Source organism: Salmo salar, chromosome ssa28, assembly GCF_905237065.1.
Source record: "Salmo salar chromosome ssa28, Ssal_v3.1, whole genome shotgun sequence".
Taxonomy (NCBI): Eukaryota; Metazoa; Chordata; class Actinopteri; order Salmoniformes; family Salmonidae; genus Salmo; species Salmo salar.
This window is the reverse complement of record NC_059469.1, coordinates 17,899,234-17,923,928: the sequence shown is the minus strand read 5'-3', so window position 1 is coordinate 17,923,928 and position 24,695 is coordinate 17,899,234. Positions and strand designations below refer to the sequence as shown.

The window sequence follows — 24,695 nt, the reverse complement described above, 5'->3', positions numbered from 1 at the left end:
GATAGCTGATGTTTAAAGTTGGTGAGGGAAATAAAAGTCTCCAGCTTCAGCAATTCTTGCAATTCGTTCCAGTCACTGGCAGCAGAGAACTGGGAGGAAAGGCGGACAAAGGAGGTGTTGGCTTTGGGGATGGTCTGTGAGATATACCTGCTGGAACGTGTGCTACGGGTGGGTGTTGTTATCGTGACCAGTGAACTGAGATAAGGCGGAGCTTTACCTAGCATAGACTTATAGATGACCTGGAGCCAGTGGGTCTGGCGACGAATATGATGCGAGGGCCAGCCGACTAGAGCATACAGGTCGCAGTGGTGGGTGGTATAAGGTGATTTGGTAACAAAACGGATGGCACTGTGATAGACTGCATCCAGTTTGCTGAGTAGAGTATTGGAAGCTATTTTGTAGATGACATCGCCGAAGTCGAGGATCGGCAAGATAGTCAGTTTTACGAGGGTAAGTTTGGCGGCGTGAGTGAAGGAGGCTCTGTTGCGAAATAGAAAGCCGATTCTAGATTTGATTTTGGATTGGAGATGTTTAATATGAGTCTGGAAGGAGAGTTTACAGTCTAGCCAGACACCTAGGTATTTATAGTTGTCCACATATTCTAGGTCAGAACCGTCCAGGGTGGTGATGCTAGTCGGGCGGGCAGGTGCAGGCAGCAAACAGTTGAAAAGCATGCATTTGGTTTTACTAGCATTTAAGAGCAGTTGGAGGCTATGGAAGGAGTGTTGTATGGCAATGAAGCTCGTTTGGAGGTTAGTTAGCACAGTGTCCAAAGAAGGGCCAGAAGTATACAGAATGGTGTTGTCTGCATAGAGGTGGATCAGGAAATCGCCCGCAGCAAGTGCAACATCATTGATATTTACAGAGAAAAGAGTCGGCCCGAGAATTGAACCCTGTGGTACCCCCACTGAGACTGCCAGAGGTCCAGACAACATGCCCTCTGATTTGACACACTGAACTCTGTCTGCAAACTAGTTGGTGAACCTGGCGAGGCAGTCAATAGAGAAACCAAGGCTATTGAGTCTGCCGATAGGAATGTGGTGATTGACAGAGTCGAAAGCCTTGGCCAGGTCGATGAAGACGGCTGCACAGTACTGTCTTTTATCGATGGCGGTTATGATATCGTTTAGTACCTTGATCGTGGCTGAGGTGCACCTGTGACCGGCTCGGAAACCGGATTGCACAGCGGAGAAGGTACGGGGGATTCGAAATGGTCAGTGATCGATTTATTAACTTGGCTTTCGAAGACTTTAGAAAGGCAGGGCAGGATAGATATAGGTCTATAGCAGTTTGGGTCTAGAGTGTCACCCCCTTTGTGGCATGTATCCTATATCAGTCAACTGAATCCCAGCAGTCTTATTAGTCTACTCTGGACTAGTTGGAGTAGGCCATACAGTGAGAGCGTGTGTAATTGTACATGCTGAACAGCTTTCAATCTCAGGAAAAATATCCACATCGGGCAGCAGGTGAGCAAGGGTCGGAGAATGTGATGATGAGGCTTGGGGAACTTTATGTCGACAAGAGGAGAAATGTCACCATGGACAATTAATTAACTTTTATGATTGTTGAAAAATTTGCTTGCAAAGAAAACAAGTCTGGCCAGCACCATGAACAAAGTGAGATGGGTGCTCCCTCCCTCTGCGCAAAATAAGGCAATATTATTATTGTTGAAGAACAACAAGACAACGGGAACACAATAAAGAAAAAGAGTTTGACTATTATACACCACAGCCAAACAAAGGTATGTCAAAGTGAAAGTTATGAAAATTGTGTCAACTTTTAGGACAAGGGATAAGGGACAAGGGGATACCTAGTCAGTTGTACAACTGAATGCATTCAACTGAAATGTGTCTTCCGCATTTAACTCAACCCCTCTGAATGAGAGAGGTGCGGGGGCTGCCATAATCAACATCCACGTCTTCGGCGCCCAGGGAACAGTGGCTTAACTGCCTTGCTCAGGTGCAGAATGACAGATGTGTACCTTGTCAGCTAGGGGATTCAATCCAGCAACCTTTCAGTTACTGGCCCAATGCTCTAACCACTAGGCTACCCAGCTAAATGAAATCCAACTGATGCCGTTGTGTGAAGATGTAGACAATATAAGCATATAAGTGACTATTTTTGACTGCTGCCATAGACATTTATATGTATTATAACGACATTATTGATTTTGTGCTGAGTTTCACTATTTATCAAGGCCACTTGGTGCCTATAGTGATGTTTAGGCTACTGGTGTTTTCATAATTTGACTGTGCGTCTTTTGACCGTGCGCCTTTTGACCGTGCGTCTTTTGACCGTGCGTCTTGGTGGTTGGGATCCTTTTATATTTTTATTTAAATTATTATAAAAAAAGCTGTTACCATATTCCAACACATATTTTTTCTGTTTCATAGTTCACTCAATGAATAAAATTGATTGAACACTTGAAATGTGTGTATTTTTAAAATTATTTTATAATTTTTTTTACATATAGCCTACAGTAACATAAACTAATGAAAATGCTATTGTGTTATTTGAAATAAAATATAAATCATATTCTAAAGTTACCCAAGGCCTTCATCAACATTTTTGCGATAGAATATATATGAAATATATGAATTACAGTTAAAATGTTGCAGCCAGAATGACTGCTGATTAGCTTGAAGGGGGGTCCATCTAGTGTCACGGGACAAGTAGGGGCCAACGCACTGTGAGATTAAAGGGAAATACATTCCCCGTGACACCGTCTTGACCGCCACACCAGTCTGCCTGCTTGCAGTGTAATAATACAGTGGTGATAAGAGTAGAATGAGTGCTAGGGAGGGGAGTACTTTAACTTCAATCTGAATTTATGGATACATATTCAAAACTCTCTGAGACTAACAGATGTTGTTGACAAAGAAGGGAATAAAATAAGTGGGAGTCATATTATAAAATGGTGAAAAGTTAAAAACAACAGCACAACATAATCCATCTAATGAGCGGGTTGAGTGGAACAGCTGTCTGGGGGGACAAACGCTCAGTAAATGAGATGCAGGTAGATCTTTTACCCCCTGACGCAGATGGCCCACTCTCCCACAGCTCCTAGCAAGGGCACCTATCTGGATACAGTCACACTGTCAGGGGGATAGTCACACACTACCTACAATCAATATCAGAGTTATTTCCACTTGCACACACACACACACACACACACACACACACACACACACACACACACACACACACACACACACACACACACACACACACACACACACACACACACACACACACACGGTCACTTACATGCCACCTGTACTTCAGTCCTCCTCTGTAGTAAGGCTCCTACACGATTCCTGACGATACATCGGTAGAAGCCAGCATGGGAACGATCCAGGGATGGAATCAGGTACCTGCAAAACGCACACACATTACACACATTCACACACACATTAGCTATCTGGAACATCTCCAATACACACTCATCAGAGAGTTGGAACACATACAATACACCCACATGACTGGAACACACACAATACACCCACATGACTGGAACACACACAATACACCCACATGACTGGAACACAATACACCGACATGACGGGAACACAATACACCGACATGACTGGAACACAATACACTGACATGACGGGAACACACACAATACACCCACATGACTGGAACACACACAATACACCGACATGACGGGAACACAATACACCGACATGACGGGAACACACACAATACACCCACATGACTGGAACACAATACACCGACATGACGGGAACACACACAATACACCCACATCAGAACCACAGATATGTACATTCAACAAATCAGGTGCAACTGTGCTATTGCAGAAAGAGGAGACAATTAAACAGAGTTAAGGAAAAAAAAAGAGAGAGAGGGAGGGAGAGAGAGAGAGAGGGAGAGAGAGTGAGAGAGAAATGAGCCTACATACAGCCTGATGATAATGACTCTCAAGTTCATCTATTCCCAGAGGGAAATTACCCCCAAGAGATTAGAGTAGCACTCAAAGACACACTCAAACACACACTCAAACACACACTCAAACACACAAACACACACACACACACACACACACACACACACACACACACACACACACACACACACACACACACACACACACACACACACACACACACACACACACACACACACTGTGGGATTACATATACCTCCTCATCTATTCCTGAATGTATTACTGAAGCAGACCCTAGAGAGTCAAAAACAACAACAAGCACAACAACAACAACAATAACAATGTAGGTCTTATGTATCCAGCAGCCACCAGCCCACCCACACCCTCCTCTCAATTGCATACTCCTTGTCTCCTCTTTCCTCCTCAAAATACATTGGCTGGTAAAGGTCCCTCCCTCTGACCTTCTCCTCCAATGGGTTTTGTGAAGGAGGTGATGAGAGAGGAAGCGAGGAGTGTACAATTGAGAATCTTCAGTTCACTGTACACCCCATAGAGCTGCAGTACCTACTCCTCCCCATGTGGGGGCACCCAAACACATAATATACAATACCATACCCCTTTTAGCCGGACATAGTAATAATGTCAAATTAATGATAAAGCACTAACACACACTTAGTAAGCCATGCTCTCTAAGTCTGGGTACAGTAAATGTCTGCTATGAAAGTGGGGGATATCACACAAGGAAATTACCACAAAAGGAGAAATGCAGAGAAAGCATCTGAACTCTCCGTGGTGACTGGTGAGTAATAGGAAACTTTGGAACGGTCAGAGTCCCTTGTCTCGCCTCGATGTGTTTGAAACTGGAATCAAACACAAGCCCTGGAGCTTTGGTCAGATTGCTCAGGGAGCCAGACTCCACTACACCAAAGTGACATATCTCCCTATGCAACTGGGTCCTGGACTTTCTGACGGGCCATCCACAGGTGGTGAAGGTCGGCAACATTACCTCCTTCACACTGATCCTCAACACGGGGGCACCACAAGGGTGTGTCCTCAGTCCCTTCTCTACTCCCTCACACAGTTCCAACTCCATCATCAAGTTCGCTGACGACACGACAGTAGAAGGCCTGATTACCAACAACAACGAGACAGCCTACAGAAAGGAGGTAGGCACTCTGACTATGTGCTGCCAGGTAAACAACCTCTCCATAAATGTCAGCAAAACTAAGGAGCTGACTGTGGATTTCAGGAGGAACCAAGCTGGGCACACCCCCATCCTCATCAACGGGGCCGCTGTGGAGACGGTCAAAAACGTCAAGTTCCTCAGTGTACACATCGCCGAGGAGTTACAATGGTTAAACCGTGGAGAAGGCAGCACAACAGCGCCTCTTCAACCTCAGGATGCTTAATAAATGAGGCCTGTCCCTGAGCGCCCTCACAGTGTTGTACAGGAACACTTTTTTTCAAAACAAAGAGAGTGTCTGGTCTATACATTTTCCTGCACAAACTCTCAGTGTGATAATCAGAGATTGTTGACATAAAATACTGGTGCTATTGCAACTCTCTTCTTGGAGCCAGGCTGGAGTTACACCACACAACCAATAGGGGGAGCTGTTCACAACACCTGTATATGTAACCAGGGCTGTAATGTGCTGGTATTTCAGAAACATTTAACAGACCCATCTTTAACACCTTCATTTCATCAGTCATGTTAAAAGACAAGTCTTCAAAATGATGTCATTCTGCCCTGAAAAGTTGTCATAACATTTAACAAACACACAGTAACATGTTAATACTGAGTTAAATTAGATTACACAATCTAAAAGTTATGATCTGAGCTCTGGCTCTAAATAGCTCCAGTAAATTAAACCCTTTTCTTCACAGTCACGCCACTTACTCACTTAACTTTGAAAGCGTTCCAAGCGGTTCCTGTCTGCGATCTGACAGATAGATATAAAGGTACATAACCTGGTGACCTTGGGCTACAAATTACTGTAGTGGGAAAGCTCTCCCCGACCCTGCGGATCAATGCTGCAGAAAAGGGGGACAGAGACAGAGACAGAGAGGGATGAGGGAAAGAGAGGGAGGGAGAGAGAGAGCGAGAGAGGAGAGAAAGTAAGGGAGGATAGAGGAGGATCATCTGGAGTTTCGATCTTGGTGCTTTAAAAAGCTATTGACCTCAGATTAAGATCAATAGACACAATAGAGTGGGAAAGGTAAAGAGACACGCCAAGACAGAGGGGATACGATGAAAAGAGAGATAGATAGATAGATAGATAGATAGATAGATAGATAGATAGATAGATAGATAGATAGATAGATAGATAGATAGATAGATAGATAGATAGATAGATAGATAGATAGATAGATAGATAGATAGATAGATAGATAGATAGATAGATAGATAGCGAGAGAGGAGAGAGAAAAAGAGTGAGAGAGAGAGAGAGAGCGAGAGAGAGAGAGGGGAGGGGAGGGAGGGAGAGAGGGAGGGAAGGGGAAGGGAGAGGAAATAGACAACAAGCAGGCCAGCTAAATGCACATCCTCTGGTGAAAGAAAGAGAACAAGGTCTGTCTGGAACTGGCTAGAGAAGAGGACCAGTAATGTCAATATTAACCCTTACTGACCCTGTTGACTGCTATGTTTCTATGCCCACTAGCATTCCTACGGGCTTCATTCACAACTATTTTTCTAGATGTTCTTGTAATTTTTGGATGCACTATGGCTGCTTCTCAAATCATTGATTCCTCCTCTCTCCTCCTTACAAGAAGAAGATGCGATAGAAGGGACTTTGGACCTTGCCCTCCAATACACTCTTAGAAAAAAGGTTTCCAAAGTGTTTTTTTTGCGGAGGGTTAGGGTTCTACCACTAACTGTTTTGATCAGAAGAACCCTTTTTGGAAGACAAGGGTTCACATATTTTTTATCACATTAACTTCACATTAAATGACACGTGACCACGTGAAATTCATTTGGTTTTCCTGTAAGGGTAGTGTCACCCTTTCAGACTCTCTCCATCCCTCTCTTTACTCCTCCTCTCCATCCCTTTCCATCCCTCTCTCATCCCTCTCTCCGTCCCTCTCTCCATCCCTTTCTCCATGCCTCTCTCCTCCCTCCATCTCTCTCTCGATCCTTCTCCCAATCCCTCTCTTCATCCCTCTCTCCTCCCTCCCTCTCTCCATCCCTTCTCCTTTTCTCTCCATCCCTCTCTCAACTCCTCCACTCCTCCCCAGGCCAATTAAAGGGGGACATGACACAGAGTAACTGTCCAATGGAACATCAATCAATCACTCTCCAACATCCCTGCACCCTGCTGACTCCCCCAACCTGCTGGACGCCACGCACACCGCACTGAGCTCCGCAAAGGTTAATTGTATTCATTATAGAGAGAGAGGGAAAGGGGGAGGAAACTTGGGCTAAAGTCACCCTGAAGGTTCTGGCTCAAGACTGAATTCTCCACATTCCTCCGCAAGGTTAGACTGCTGAGCACAAAACATCACTTGTCAGCTTTCTCTCCTCCTCTACCTATCCCTCCCCCCTCTCTTTCTACCTCACTCTCCGCATTACTGCAGGGGATCCCTCTGATTCAATTTGCTACTTCCATAGCATGCTGCACTACATACAGTACATACAAAACACCCATTCTGTTTACTTGCGCTAGCCGATCTTAATTGACCTGGCGAACACAACAAGAAGAAGCCTCACTAACGTCACTAGCTTAACAATCGCTCCTAATTAGGCCATTAACACTAATAGACTTCACATCAGAAGTAATTTAGTCCAGTTGGCTGGTCTTGCTCTGTGCTAACCCCAGAACTAATATGGTTTGATACCTCATTACGGACAGGTTATTACAGCCCTCTCTGGCTCCTCCCATCCCTGATCCCCCCCATTACCCCAGGCACCTGTCAATCACTGTCTCCTCCTCTCCTCCTCCTTCATTCACTCCCTCCCCCCTCCTGGCTCTCTGTCAACCTCTCTTTAGTTTCTTACCTACTCAGCCGTGCAATCTGAATGTCTACCTGCTGCACATGGAAGCCTAAAACTACACGTGACAACATGTGAGGACATGTGAGAACACAATTTCGTGAAGTTATTGTGAAATAAATGAGGATGCAAAATGTCAACATGTGATACCATGACACTAGAAATGTGACAGCGTTTGAGCACATATGAAAACATGATCTCATGTGAATTTTTTTGGACAACATGGGGATGCAACATTTCAACATGTGATACCATGAAATTACATGTGACAAGATTTGAGCACATGTGAAAGCCAAGATGTCAAATGTCATTAAGAATACTTAACTTTCAAATCTACAACTAGTTACTGTATTTTTTTACAGCTAAATTAAGGTGTTAATGGACAGTATGCTGCTTACTTGGGACTCAACCTTTGAACTCACAACCTCTTGATTTCTAGCTTCTTGAAGTTCCTGCTGAGCCACCAGGTCAATGGGCATAGAGATTGACTAAATACAAATACAAATACTATATGTTTATTGCCTAGAATACATTTCTGCACTTTGCCTAAAGTTGCAGTAAAAATAAAGTAAATATATCTTCTTTGGGCTAGGGGGCAGTATTTTGAAGTTTGGATGACAAATGTGCCCAAACTAAACTGCCTGTTACTCAGGCCCAGAAGCTAGGATATGCAATGGTAGCATTGGATAGACAACACTGTGAAGTTTCTAAAACTGTTAAAATATTGTCTGTGGGTATAACAGAACTGATTTGGCAGGCGAAACCCCGAGAAACAATTCATCCAGGATTTTTTGTTGTTGTTGAGGTCATTGGACTTTTCAATGCGATGGGAAAGTCTAATAATTAGGACCCAGATTGCAGTTCCTATGGCTTCCACTAGATGTCAACAGTCTTTAGAAATTGTTTCATGCTTGTTTTTTGAAAAATTAAGAAGTGTTCGTATTCTTTCAAAGTATCCCTCAGAAGGACTCTAGTCTTTTGGCGTGCGTGAATGAGTGCGTGCCCCACGTTCTTTTTCTCTGGTATTGAACACCGTATATTCTGATTAAATTTGATCGATTATTTACATATTAGGGTACCTGAGGTTGGATTAGAAATGTTGTTTGAATTGTTTGGACGAGGTTTACAGGTAACTTTTTAGATTCCTTTGTAGGCATGTTGGGCAAGTTGGAACAGGCGGATTTCTGAATCAAACGCGCCAAATAAACAGACATTTTTGCGATATAAAGAAGGACTTTTTCGAACAAAACGACCATTCATTGTGTAACTGGGACCCTTTGGATTGCAAAGATGAAGATCTTCAAAGGTAAGTGATTTATTTTATCGCTATTTTTGAGTTTTGTGACACCTGTGCAGGTTAAGAATTCATGTTAATGCAGGAAGTGGGTGAGGCGCTGTCCTCAGACGATCAAATGCTATGTTTTCGCCGTAAAGCCTATTGTAAATCGGACAAAGCGGTTCAATTACCAAGATTCTAAGCTAAAGAATGCTGTATAACCCTTGTATTTTTATGAATGTTTAATATTACTACTTTTGTATTTTGAATTTGGCGCTCTGCAATTTCATTGGATGTTGTCGAGGTGGGACGCTAGCGTCCCAATGATCCGAAAGAAGATATAAAACAATGTGGAGGTGTTATTTCTATAAAATGACAGTATGCTGCTGTATTCTGATTTAAATTACTGTAAAATCTTGTTTAATGTTGTACTGTAAACAACATTGGGAGTCAGCCGTAACACTAGAACCGCCATAGGCCAACGGCCACTGACGTTTGCTAAGCTACAGTTGAAGTCGGAAGTTCACATACAATTAGGTTGGAGTCATTAAAACTTGTTTTTCAACCACCACAAATCTTGTTAACAAACTATAGTTTTGGCAAGTCGGTTAGGACATCCAAATTGTGCATGACACAAGTCATTTTTCCAACCATTGTTTACAGACACATTATTTCATTTATAATTCACTGTATCACAATTCCAGTGGGTCAGAAGTTTACATACATTAAGTTGACTGTGCCTTTAAACAGCTTGGAAAATTCCAGAAAATAGGCTAATTGACATCATCTGAGTCAATTGGAGGTGTACCTGTGGATGTATATCAAGGCCTACCTTCAAACTCAACTTGACATCATGGGAAAATGGGAAAATCAAAAGAAATCAGCCAAAACTACAGCAAAATAATTGTGGCCCTCCACAAGTCTCGTTCATCCTTGGGAGCAATTTCCAAATGCCTGAAGGTACCACGTTCGTCTGTACAAACAAGAGTACCCAAGTATAAACACCATGGGACCACGCAGTCATCATACCGCTCAGGAAGGAGATGCTTTCTGTCTCCTAGAGATGAACATACTTTGGTGCGAAAAGTGCAAATCAATCCCAGAACAACAGCAAAGGACCTTGTGAAGATGCTGAAGGAAACAGGTACAAAAGTATCTATATCCACAGTAAAACGAGTCCTATATCGACATAACCTGAAAGGCCGCTCAGCAAGAAAGAAGCCACTGCTCCAAAACCACCATAAAAAAGCCAGACTACGGTTCGCATCTGCACATGGGGACAAAGATTGTACTTTTGAGAAATGTCCTCTGGTCTGATGAAACAAAAATACAACTGTTTGGCCATATTGACCATCGTTATGTTGGGAGGAAAAAGGGGAATGCTTGCAAACCGAAGAACACCATCCCAACCGTGAAGCACAGGGGTGGCAGCATCATGTTGTGGGGGTGCTTTGCTGCAGGAGGGACTGGTGCACTTCACAAAATAGATGGCATCATGAGGGAGGAAAATTATGTGGATATATTGAAGCAACATCTCAAGACATCAGTCAGGAAGTAAAAGCTTGATCGCAAATGGGTCTTCCAAATGGACAATGACCCCAAGCATATTTACAAAGTTGAGGCAATATGGCTTAACGACAACAAAGTCAAGGTATTGGAGTGGCCATCACAAAGCCCTGACCTCAATCCTATAGAACATTTGTGGGCAGAACTGAAAAAGCATGTGCGAGCAAGGAGGCCTACAAACCTGACTCAGTTACACCAGCTATGTCAGGAGGAATGGGCCAAAATTCACCCAACTTAATCTGGGAAGCTTGTGGAAGGCTACCCAAAACATTTGATCCAAGTTAAACAATTTCAAGGCAATGCTACCAAATACTAATCGAGTGTATGTAAACTTCTGACCCACTGGGAATGTGATGAAAGAAATAAACACTGAAATAAATCATTCTCTCTACTGTTATTCTGACATTTCACATTCTTAAAATAAAGTGGTGATCCTAACTGACCTAAGACCGGGAATTGTTACTGGGATTAAATGTCAGGAATTGTGAAAAACTCAGTTGAAATGTAGTTGGCTAAGGTGTATGTAAACTTCCGACTTCAACTGTATGTCCTGCTCCTTCCCTGACTTTTCCTAAATGTTTGTATTTTACACTGCTCATTTGTCCAAATTTTTGAATCACAAACAGAAAAGTATTAAGAGCCTTTTTACCTATTCCCAATTTAACCCGCCAAGACAATTTACTGTAAGATGTTGGTACCCAGCCAGGTGCTAATGTGTCTTTCTCTCTCCTCACTGAATGAATGACAAATGGATGAATGGGCAATAATTGTGCACCTTACTTCACAATTGAATTTAAATTAGGCCTAACTGAATAATAAGGAGGGTGAAGGGGTTGATTTCATTTAGAAAGACAATAGTATAATGATGAGTTTGTGTTATGTCTATTCATCAGCAGCACCATTCAGATTGATAACATTCTCTTTTACATTTTACTTTCTAAAAAGATGCTGTTATGGGACTGTTTTATTTACTATAACTCTATTACTAATCAAATGTATTGTAAGGGGAATGAAAACATGCTACATATTGCAGTAGGCCTTTAGAATAATGTAAAACATATCCTATCCTGCGAAGCAAACGATGCCAGCCCACTGAATGACAAATGGATGGAATTACTTCACAATCAAATTTAAATTAGGACTAACTGAATGATGAGGGTGAAGAGATTGATTTAATTTAGAACAACAATACCGTAAGGATGAGTTTGTGTTATGCCTATTGATCAGTGTTGGCGATCATTTTTTATTTTTTATTGTCAAATCAAATCAAACTGTATTTGTCACGTGCCGAATATAACAGGTGTAAACCTTACCGTGAAATGCTTACTTATAAGCCCCTAACCAACAATGCAGTGCAAGAAAGAGTTAAGAAAATATTTACCAAATAAAATAAGGTAAAAAATATGAACAAGTAACTCAATAAAATAACAACAACGCTATATACAAGGGGTACCGGTACCGAGTCAGTGTGCGGGGGTACAGGTTAATCAAGGTAATTTGTACATGTAGGTAGGGGTAAAGTGGATATGCATAGATAATAAACAGCGAGTAACAGCAGTGTAAAAACAAATGGGGGGGTGTCAATGTAAATAGTACGGGTGGCCATTTGATGAATTGTTCAGCAGTCTTATAGCTTGGGTGTAGAAGCTGTTAAGGAGCCTTTTGTTTCTAGACTTGGAGCTCCGGTAACGCTTGCCGTGCGGTAGCAGAGAGAACAGTCTATGACTTGGGTGACTGGAGTCTTTGACAATTTTTTGGGCTTTCCTCTGATACCACCTAGTATATAGGTCCTGGATGGCTGGAAGCTTGGCCCCATGTACTGGGCCGTATGCCTTACCCTCTGTAGCGCCTTACGGTCAGATGCCAAGCAGTTGCCATACCAGGCAGTGATGCAACTGGTCAGGATGCTCTCGATGGTGCAGCTTTTTGAGGATCTGGGGACCCATGATAAATCTTTTCAGTTTCCTGAGGGGGGAAAAGGTGTTGTCGTGCCCTCTTCACGATCGTCTTGGTGTGTTTGGACCATGATAGTTCGTTGGTGATGTGGACACCAAGGAACTTGAAACTCTCAACCCGCTCCACTACAGCCCCGTCGATGTCAATGGGGCCTGTTCGGACAGACTTTTTCTGTAGTCCACGATCAGCTCCTTTGTCTTGCTCACTGTCGTGTCTTTGGCTATGCCGGATTAAGTGATATGACATGCTATTCTATAAAATCATTTCTCTGTAACTAATATTACCTGATTAAGCTAATCATGCAAATGTAATTAACTACAAAGTCGGGGCACCACGAAATAATGTTAATAGAGCTGTTATCTTCCGAATAAACTCTTAAAGACCTGATCATCTTTTACATCAATAGCAGTCAATATTTAATCCTCACCTTATTCAGTCACATCTAAAAGTTGTAAATTCTTGGTTATCTTCACGAACCCTGGCTAACAAGTTGAATCAGCAATAGAAAATGTGGTTTAATTATTTATTTACTAAATACCTAAATAATCACACAGAATTACATCTATACAGAATGGATCATACATTGATTACAAATTGTGTCATTAAGGAAAACGTCTCTAGCGGACGGAACAGATATGACGGCTGGTTACACAAAGAAAGGGGGTTGGGTTTTGAATGAAAGAGCGGGAAGACTGAGTAACAAAGGGAGAAGCTATGCTATCGTAAATACCGTATCTTATGCATTCTAAATTACCGGCCATTTGAAAATGGAAAACGCACTAAATATTTACTCTGAGCTGCTCTTCGGTAGATTGGTCGTAGATAGTAGGCGGGTTGGTCCAGCATGGATCTCTGGTTCTCTGAAGAATGTCTAGTGGTGAACTGGAGCGTGGTAGAATGGATACTCTGTCCGTCCTCTCCTAGCCCATGTCTACAGTTGCTGCGCTAACACAACGGTTAGGAGGTATCACTTCTTTTGTGAATAAGAGATCAAAGTTCATACCAAGTTGCCACTTTAAGCTCATGCTATATTCTGGCTGGTATAGTCGAAATTCATCCTTTCGGCGTGTAGGTCGTCACCTTCACATTGAAATTCAATGCTAATTTCATTAGGTTCTTGCTGAGGTTGGCTTAGTTCTGTAGGTGGTCTTTGTCCTTTCAACGTGGGGACCTCAAGTCCACACGTCCTTGGAACAGAAAGTTACATTTTCGTAAAGGGGCTTATATAGGGTTGAGAGAGAGGGCTGTGTTTCATAGTTTACAACCACTGTCTGTTCACATGGGCGGGGCCTCTGAGTTGACAGAGGTTACTCTATGACAAATCATTCCCTCATTAAGAAGCTAAATTACATTTCATCTTTTCACAAATAGTTTCATATTTAAACATTTAAATTGCACAACAATTCCATGTGAATCTATAATGTGTAGACTTTCCAAGATACAATTTATGTCATCCTATCATTAGTAATAATGTCTCAGATGACAACTGATCTGGCATCATATTCTTTAAGTACCAATGCATATTTTCAGCTGGTTGGATTACCGAAATATGGTTCCTTTCCCCACCCTTTTGATGTTATAAGACTCTCTCTATGTTAACAAAGGACTTTCCAAGAGTCACTCTGTAGAGTAGGGAGAGAGAAAAGGGGAAAGGTATTTATGGGGGTCATAAACCTCCCCCATCAGGCCAACGTCATGACATCACATTCAGGGAGAGGTTGTTGTCCTGGCACAACAATGCCAGACCTCTGACCTCCTCCCTATAGGCTGTCTCATTGTTGTCAGTAATCAGGTCTACCACTGTTGTGTCGTCAGCAAACTTAATGATGGTGTTGAGTCGTGTTTGGCCACGCAGTCATGGGTGAACATGGAGTACAGGAGGGGACTAAGCACACATCCCTGAGCGGCCCCAGTGTTCAGGATCAGCGTGGCAGATGTGTTGTTGCCTACCCTTGTGGGTTGGTAATAGGGCTCTGGCGGTCACAAAACTTTGTTAGCCGGTTATTGTCAAGGAAAAAACTGTCGGTCTCATGGTAATTGACCGTTAATTAACATAAACACATTTAGCATCTCCCGGCTTAGAAGCCATTCTAATAAATCCATGTAATATAAATATGAAGAAAATGTAGTCCATTTCAGAAGAAAAGAATAGCATACTCTGAGTTGTCCTTATGTTAGGTCCTGATATGGCTATGCCAAATGGCTGTGGGCTACACTAGTTCATTTAGCAGACAAGAGTTGCGTATAATTCTGTGGCATTATATTATAGGATTTTATAGTATGAAGAATTCAATTGAACAAAGCTGAATAAAATATAAATATTTTCTCCAAACAATTTGAGGGAGTGTGCACATGCGGCTATTCTGTGTTGACCGGTTAATAAAGAAACAGCTACTCCTATATGTTCACTCAGACACTGGAGACAGAGACATCACCTCCATGTGTATATATGGTTTGTGATTCAACATTTGCATTTTGGAACTAGACCAATTGATTATCCTTAGTCTAACACTGAGACAGCTTGGACAGAGCTAGAAATTGGAGGACCCTGTGGATAGATTAGACTCTGTGGGAGTAGTGTCGTGGGCATGCAGCAGGACCTCTAGCACTGTGGCTGAGGCTGGGAGAGTCATCTTGTGACTGATGGGTTTTGGAAGAGAGGAGAGGAGCAATGCTTTCATAGAGGTACATATGCAGGATGCTACCCTCCACAGCATGGCCTTCACTCCAGATCAAAACTCCAAACCTACAACCTAATTTTGTCCAAAATTAACCAGAGAGATTACTGCTTCCAAGGTTTCCTTTTTCCAAGCTACACGGAGGGTGCTCTAGCAAACAAACAGCAGAGACCCGAGGACACCATCCAACCTGGAACTGAGTGAGTAGTGTTTGGTCTGATGCTATTTTGAAAGCCAAGAAGAAGAAAAAAAAGGAAAAAGAAAAGAAAAAGAAAGTACATTACAATGATATATTTTACTTTATGGGGACTGAACGCTGAATTAAGGCTGCCAAGCTTGCAAGGACAGACCAGATACAACTTCAATTAGCACTAAGGTGTGAAGTAAAAGGTGTCAATGCCTTTGGGCTCAACAAGTGGCAGGAGTCTTTGAAGCGTCCTCTGAAGCCCCCTCCTGCTGTTCAAAGACCATTCACTGGCATTTTCTACAAGAAATCTGCCTCCAGAAGTAAAAGCTTCTCCCAAGTGGGTGTGACGCCTGCTGCACTGCTGCTTGGATTCCACCTGCCGATCTGTTCACCGTCTACCCTGGCCTGTCTCCCCGTCTGGTACAGGTACGCCCATCACACAGGCACACAGGTACGCCCAGTGCACTCAGGCTATCCGGAAGGCCAAAGTTAGTTACTTTAAGGAGCAGTTCTCTCTCTGTGGGTCTAACCCCAAGAAGTTCTGGAAAAAGGTTAAAGACTTGGAGAATAAACCCTCCTCCTCACAGCTGCCCATGTCCCTTAATGTTGATGATGTGGTTGTTACTGACAAGAAGCACATGGCTGAGCTCTTTAATCACCACTTCATTAAGTCAGGATTCATATTTTACTCAGCCATGCCTCCTTGTCCGTCTAACATTTCCTCTTCTCCCAACTCCTTCAATTGCGACTATCCCTGATGCTTCTCCCAATTTTCCCCCTGCCCCGCTACAAAGTTTCTCCCTCCAGGCAGTCCGAGGTGCTAAAGGAGCTCCTTAAACTTGCCCCTAAAAAAACATCTGAGTCAGAAGGTTTAGACCCTTTCTTCTTTAAGTGTGCTGCCACTATCATCATCGCCAAGCCTATCTCCAACCTTTTTGACCTCTCTAGGGTTGGATGGCAGTATTTTCATGGCCGGATGAAAAACGTACCCAAATTTAACGGCCTACTACTCGGGCCCAGGAACTGGAATATGCATATTATTAGTAGATTTGGATAGAAAACACTCTGAAGTTTCTAAAACTGTTTGAATGATGTCTGTGATAATAACATAACTCATATGGCAGGCAAAAACCTGAGAAGAATCTAACCCGGAAGTGAGAATTCTGGTGCTTGTAGTCCTTTCAAGTCATTGCCAATGGAACACACAGTGAGTTAGGGTTCATTTTGCAGTTCCTAAGGCTTCCACTAGATGTCAACAGTCTTTAGAAAGTTGTTTGAGGTGTCTATGATGAACAGAGACCGAACAAGAAGGCTGGGAAGTTGTAGACCCATCAGTTCATTGGAGCGCGTTCATGTGAGATGGGACCTGTGTTCCAAAACGTTTTTCAAGACACAGGAACCGTCCGGTTGGAAAATTACTGAAGTTTCACGTTCTAAAGGCCCTAAAGATTGATGCTTTACAACGTTTGACATGTTTGAACGAACGTAAATCGTTTTTTTTTTTTTACTTTTCTTTTCGTCGCGCTTCCTACATTTGGAGTAGCTGAAATGAATGCGCGAACAACAAGGAGCTATTTGGACATAAATTATGGAGTTTATCGAACAAAACAACATTTATTGTGGACCTGGGAATCCTGGAAGTGCCTTCTGATGAAGATTATTAAAGGTAAGTGAATATTTCTAATGCTATTTAATATTTTAGATGACTCCAAAATGGCGGCTATCTGTATTGCCTAGTGTAATTTTCTGAGCGCAGTAGTCAGATTATTGCACAGTTTGCTTTCCCAGTAAAGTTATTTTGACATCTTTCACAGCGTTAGCATAAAGGAGATGTTCATCTATAATTCTTTGAATGACAGTTTAATATTTTATCAATGTTTATGACGAGTATTTTTGTAAATTGTAGCGCTGATCCACCGAAAGTATTGGAGGCAAAATATTTTCTGAACGTCACGCGCCGATGTAAAATGCTGTTTTTAGATATAAATATTAACTTGATCGAACAAAAATGCATGTATTGTGTAACATGATGTCCTAGGAGTGTCATCTGATGAAGATCGTCAAAGGTTAGTGCTTCATTTAGCTGTGTTTTGGGTATTTGTGATGCATGCTAGTTGCTTGGAAATGGCTGTGTGGTTATTTGTGTCTATGTACATAACATAATCTAATGTTTTGCTTTCGATGTAAAGCCTTTTGGAAACAACGTGGTTCGATTCAGGAGAAGTGTATCTATAAAATGGTGTAAAAAAGTCCTATGTTTGAGAACTTTGAATTATGACATTTTGTGGTTTTAAATTTGGCGCTCTGATTTTTCACTGGCTGTTGAATAGTGTGGGACGATTGCGTTCCACCTCCCCTAGAGAGGTTAACCTCTATGGGCTAGGTGGGACGCTAGCGTGCCACCCGTGGTGCACTCCATCAACAGCAGGTGCATTTCAAGAGCGGCAAATTTGAATCCAAATAAATGTCAAAATTCACATTTTTCAAAAATACAACTATTTTACACCATTTGAAAGATAAACATCTCCTTAATCTAACCACGTTTTACGATTTCAAAAAGGTTTTACGGCGAAAGCATAAATTTAGAGTATGTTAGGACAGTACATTTACAAGAGTTGTGTGTAATGTTTTGTCAAGTCAAAGACAGGGTCACCAAAACCATAAAACCAGCTAAAATGATGCACTAACCTTTTACAATCTCCATCAGATGACACTCCTAGGACATTATGTTAGACAATGCATGCATTTTTAGTTCTATCAAGTTCATATTTATATCCAAAAACAGCGTTTTACTATGGCATTGATGTTGAGGAAATCGTTTCCCTCCAATAACCGGCAGTCAAGTCAGCGTCACAAATTAAATAATTAAAATTAGAAAACATTGGTAAAATATTATATTGTCATTTAAAGAATTATAGATTTACATCTCTTGAACGCAATCAACTTGCCAGATTTAAAAATAACCTTACTGGGAAATCACACTTTGCAATAATCTGAGCACTGCGCCCAGAAAAATACGCGTTGCGATACAGACTAGACGTCATGTTGGGGAGATCTAAAATCGAAAATACTATGTAAATAATCCATTACCTTTGATTCTCTTCATCAGATGTCACTTCCAGGTATCACAGGTCCATAACGAATGTAGTTTTGTTCAAAAAAGCTCATCATTTATGTCCAAAAATCTCCGTCTTGTTAGCACATGATCTAAGCCAGCCGGACTTCTCGTCATGAACGAGGGGAAAAAATATATTTACGTTCGTTCAAACATGTCAAACGTTGTATAGCATAAATCATTAGGGCCTTTTTTAACCAGAACATGAATAATATTCAAGGTGGACGAATGCATACTCTTTTATAACGTATTGGAACGAGGGTACCCAACATGAACTCGCGCGCCAGGTGTCTAATGGGACATCATCGTTCCATGGCTCTTGTTCGGTCAGATCTCCCTCCAGAAGACTCAAAACACTTTCTAAAGGCTGGTGACATCTAGTGGAAGCAATAGGAAGTGCCAAAATATTCCGCAGCCCCTGTGTTTTTCAATGGGATAGGTTTAAAGTCAATACAACACATCAGGTATCCACTTCCTGTCAGAAAATGTCTCAGGGTTTTGCCTGCCAAATGAGTTCTGTTATACTCACAGACACCATTCAAACAGTTTTAGAAACTTTAGAGTGTTTTCTATCCATATATAATAAGTATATGCATATTCTAGTTACTGGGTAGGATTAGTAACCAGATTAAATCGGGTACATTTTTTTTATCCAGACGTGCAAATGCTGCCCCCTAGCCCTAACAGGTTAAACTTTCTCTCCTTTCTGGTGAGATTCCCATTTCTTGGAAGGCAGCCATGGTTTGTCCTTTATTTAAAGGGGGAGATCAAGCTCATCCTAACTGTTATAGGCCTATTTCTATTTTTCCCTGTTTATCAGAAGGGTTGGAAAAACATGTCAATAATGAACTGACCGGCTTTCTTAATGTCTATAGTATTCTTTCGGGTATGCAATCTGGTTTCTGCTCAGGTTATGGATGTGTCACTGCAACCTTAAAGGTCCTCAATGATGTCACCATTGCCCTTGATTCTAAGCAATGTTGTGCTGCTATTTTTACTGACTTGGCCAAAGCTTTTGATGCGGTAGACCATTCCATTCTTGTGGTTCGGCTAAGGAGTATTGGTGTCTCTGAGGGGTCTTTGGCCTGGTTTGCTAACTACCTCTCTCAAAGAGTGCAGTGTATAAAGTCAGAAAATCTGCTGTCTCAGCCACTGCCTGTCACCAAGGGAGTACCCCAAGGCTCGATCCTAGGCCCCACGCTCTTCTCAATATATATCAACAACATAGCTCAGGCAGTAGGAAGCTCTCTCATCCATTTATATGCAGATGATACATTTACATTTACATTTTACATATACAGTTACAGTCTTATATAAAGCTGGCCACTCCCGGATTTTGTGTTAAATGCTCTACAACAAAGCTTTCTTAACCTGATATGGATAGGGGGCAGTATTTTCACGGCCGGATGAAAAAATATGCATATTATTAGTATGCATGTAAAAAGCTGTTTTTGGATATAAATATGAACTTGATTGAACAAAACATACATGTATTGTATAACATAATGTCCTCGGAGTGTCATCTGATGAAGATCATCAAAGGTTAGTGCTTCATTTAGCTGTGTTTTGGGTTTTATTGACATATATGCTTGCTTGGAAAATGGCTGTGTGGTTATTTTGGTCTATGTACTCTCCTAACATAATCTAATGTTTTGCTTTCACTGTAAAACCTTTTTGAAATCGGACAACGTGGTTGGATTCAGGAGAGGTTTATCTTTCAAATGGTATAAAATAGAATTGTGGTATTTTAGTTGTTTTTTTATTTCGCGCCATGCGATCCCATTCGCTGTTGGCTAGGGGTTCCACTGGCGGAACAGGGTTCCGCTAGCGGAACGCCTAGATGTAAGAAGTTAATGTCCAACAAGAGTTCTCTACCCTTAACCTTGTTCTGAACACCTCCAAAACAAATGTCATGTGGTTTGGTAAAAGGAATGCCATTCTTCCCACAGGTGTTATTACTACCTCTGACGGTTTAGAGCTTGAGGTAGTCACCTCATTCAAGTACTTGGGAGTATGGCTAGATGGTGCATGGTCCTTCTCTCAGCACATTTCAAAGCTGCAGGCTAAAGTTAAATCTAGACTTGGTTTCCTCTGTCGGTGCCTCTTTGACCCCAGCTGCCAAACTAACCCTGATTCAGATGACCACCCTACCCATGCTAGATTACGGAGACATAATTTATAGATCGGCAAGTAAGGGTGCTCTCGAGCGGCTAGATGTTCTTTACCATTCGGCCATCAGATGTGCCACCAATGCACCTTATAGGACACATCACTGCAGTCTATACTCCTGCACTCTAACTGGTCATCTCTGTATACCCGTTGCAAGACCCACTGGTTGATGCTTATTTATAAAACCCTCTTAGGCCTCACTCCCCCCTATCTGATATATCTACTGCAGCCCTCATCCTTCACATACAACACCCATTCTGCCAGTCACATTTGGTTAAAGGTCCCCAAAACACACACGTCCCTGGGTCGCTCCTCTTTTCAGTTCATTGCAGCTAGCGACTGGAACAAGCTGCAACAAACACTCAAACTAGACAGTTTTATCTAAATCTCTTCATTCAAAGACTCAATCAAGGACACTCTAAATGACAGCTGTGGCTGCTTTGCGTGATGTGTTGTTGTCTCTACCTTCTTGCCCTTTGTGCTGTTGTCTGTGCCTAATAATGTTTGTACCATGTTTTGTGTTGCTACCATGTTGTATTGCTACCATGTTGTTGTTATTTTGTGTTGCTACCATGCTGTGTTGTCATGTGTTGCTGCCTTGCTATGTTGTTGTCTTAGGTCTCTCTTTATGTAGTGATTTCTCTGTTGTCGTGATGTTTGTTTTGCTCTATATTTATATTGGATTTATTTATTTATTTATTTTAATCCCAGGCCCCCGTCCCCGCAGGAGGCCTTTTGCCTTTTGGTAGGCCGTCATTGTAAATAAGAACTGACTTGCCTAGTTAAATAAAGGTTAAATAAAAAAAATGTAAATGCTTAATTTAAAGTTATTAATGTAACTTTAGTTGTTCTACGTCGGGCTATATGTTTTGATTTGTAATACATTGTAAGGCAGCATGATGCGACTCTAATGATGATTTGAAAAAAGTCACTTGAAAGGCATTTTTTTTGTGCGGGCTGTACACACTCCAATAGTCTCTCAATCACAATTTGACAAGCACTTGATAATGCCTCGAATTTCACGGCAGCATCCCCTTTCTGGACGTACTGCACCCTAAAAAAATCCATTCATTTTGCAGCCCGGATTGCTGTGTTGGGGCCTTCTCCCTGAGTGTGCTGCGCAATCCGAAGCACCTCTCACTCGCATGGCTCTCCATCACGTGATCGGGCCTTTCTCACAGGCTACAAGTGAAGACAGACATATCGGGACGCAACTGAGCGCAATTCCGAGGTGCATATTTAAGATATTGGAAGAACTGTCCACATTAACTTTTCATCAGCCAACAAGATAAATAGGCCTAACAAACAGCAAAAGCACTAGTCTGTCAATCCATTATATCCCCCATAGTACAAAAGTCGACCGATTCTATTCTTTGCGAGAAATAAATATTCCAAAATAGTCTGGGACAGTTGTGGGATGTGATAGATCCCAAATTAATACAACCAACTAGCATTAAAAAATACTTTTTTATGCAATGTGGCTGACACAACAGATCAGATCAGTTTAGCTTCAAATGCTGATAAACTATTAATCTATTTCTTCACATTATAAGCACAGCAATGCGCACATGGTAGTAGGCTATAAGTGCAAATGTTCCATTAGCGGAAAAAAACATGATCAAAAGTGACCGCAAATGCAATTATGCATGTAATGCTTTTATTATAAAGGTGCATTTTTATGGTGAAAATGATATTCCCCAAACTTGAAACTCACTCGCTGCTTATACTGTATATGCCAGCTAGGCTCTACACCCCTTATAAAGCAGATTAATGTGCTTCATTTTAAGAAGTTATTTGGCCACTTTAGTTGTAATACAAATCTTATTAAAACATAGGCCTATGAAGGGCTACATGATGTGTGCGACTATGATTCGAAAAAGTCACAAAAAAAGGAATTGTTTCTGGCTTTCCACCTGGAACCTGCCCCTCCGCCTGCCCTACTGGAAGCTGAGCCTGCGGTTTGTGGGGCCGTTTAAAGTCCTGATGAGGGTTAATGAGGTAACGTACCATTTGCAACTCCCTGCTGATTACCGCACCAACTTATCATGTGCCTGGTCTTCTCGCTGAGGCTGGACCCAGTGACGTCCCGCCTCCTCCTCTGGACATCGACCGAGGTCCGCGTACTCAGTCCGTGAAGTCCTAGATTCGAGGCGTCGGGCGGGGCATCTCCAGTACCTCATCGACTGGGAGGGGTACGGCCCAGTGGAGCGGTACTGTGGTCCTGCGGTGGACATCCTGGACACTTCGCTGAACAGGGATTTTCACCGTCGGCGCCCTGACCAACCCGCACCGTGTCCCTGTGGTCGTCCCCGAGGCCGGTGTTGTCCCGCTGCTGGTGCAGCGCGTCAGCTGCTCATTCCCTTCACCAGCTCCGGAGGTCTACGTCACTGGCCTTCTAGGCATCACTGAACTGGATTCATTACCACCAACCCCGGACTGTCTTGTCTCATTACGCACACCTGGTTCCCATTCCCCCTGATTAGTATGTGTATAAATGTGCCCTCTGTTCCCCATTGTCCTTGTCGGTTATTGTTACCATGTCTGTTCGTCTTGTCAGCACCTGTGCTGTTTTATCGGCTTCCAAGCTACGTGCTGTTGTGCACTTGTTTTACGGGTCTCGTCCCGTGTATTATTTAGAGGTTTACACCTCACTTTTTTGTTTGGGTCTAGAAAATAAAACCCCCTATTATGTGTTCCTGTGCTTGTCTCCTATTATTATACAGTGTGGAAGGGACGCCCGAAAACATTCTCTAGCGGGTACTTACAGGCAGAAAGGCCAGGCGGTTCTAGTGTTAAATGGGATTTAAACTAATGACGCTTTGATCACTACAACCTGCAATGTTCTAATACAGTGAATCTACACCACCAGATCAGTGAGCATGAAAGAGATATTGCAACAGACTTATTGGTAAGAACGCATTTCTGAACTTTGCTAAAAGCTTTCCAGAAACCAGTAAATAATTGTACAATTATCCCCAGTCAGGGGGGAGTTTATATATATATCACCACCAATGTAAAACTATCAGTGCTCAAAGACACTTGACTTAGAGTATACAAGAGGATTTGAACTTGCAACCTATTGGTTAGGAGTGAATCGATGTTACTGCAGTGCCACCTTGTTCATATTTATTGCTTGGAACATACAGTACCAGTCAAAGTTTGGACACGCTTACTCATTCAAGGGTCTTTCTACATTTGTACTATTTTCTACATTGTAGAATAATAGTGAAGACTACAAAACTATGAAATAACACATGTAGTAACCAAAAAAGACATAAACAAATTAAAATACAGTATATTTTAGATTTTAGCAAGTTTCATCATAGCACTTGATGTTTTTTGTGACTGAACTTGAAGAAACTTTAAAAGTTCTGAAATGTTCCTTATTGACTGACCTTCATGTATTAAAGTTATGATGGACTGTCGTTTATCTTTGCTGATTTGAGCTGTTCTTGCCATAATATGGACTTGGTCTTTTACCAAATATAGCTATCTTCTGTTTACCAATCCTACCTTGTCACAACACAACTGATTGGCTCAAATGCATTAAGAAGGAAATAAATTCCAGAAATTAACTTTTAACAAGGCACACCTGTTAATTCAAATGCATTCCAGGTGACTACCTCAAGAAGCTGGTTGAGAGAATGCCAAGAGTGTGCAAAGCTGTCATCAAGGCAAAGGGTGGCTACTTTGAAGAATCTCAAATATAAAATAGATTTGTTTAACACTATTTTTGTTACCACATGATTCAATATGTTATTTAATAGTTTTCATGTCTTCACTATTATTCTACAATGTAAAAAATAGTAACAAAAAAAAAAACCTGGAATGAGTAGGTATGCCCAAATGTGACTGA

The 24,695-nt window shown here is 41.9% G+C and overlaps 1 protein-coding gene across 8 annotated transcripts in view; it reads right to left on the bottom strand.

Annotated features, from left to right (window-relative positions):
* sdk2b (sidekick cell adhesion molecule 2b) overlaps positions 1-24,695 on the bottom strand; it is a 431,587-nt gene that overhangs the window by 94,321 nt on the left and 312,571 nt on the right. For all 8 annotated transcript variants that reach the window (XM_014179818.2, XM_014179822.2, XM_014179819.2 and 5 more), the window contains exon 3: positions 3,268-3,374. In XM_014179818.2, coding sequence (XP_014035293.1) covers positions 3,268-3,374 — 107 coding nt within the window. The remainder of the gene's footprint in view (positions 1-3,267; positions 3,375-24,695) is intronic.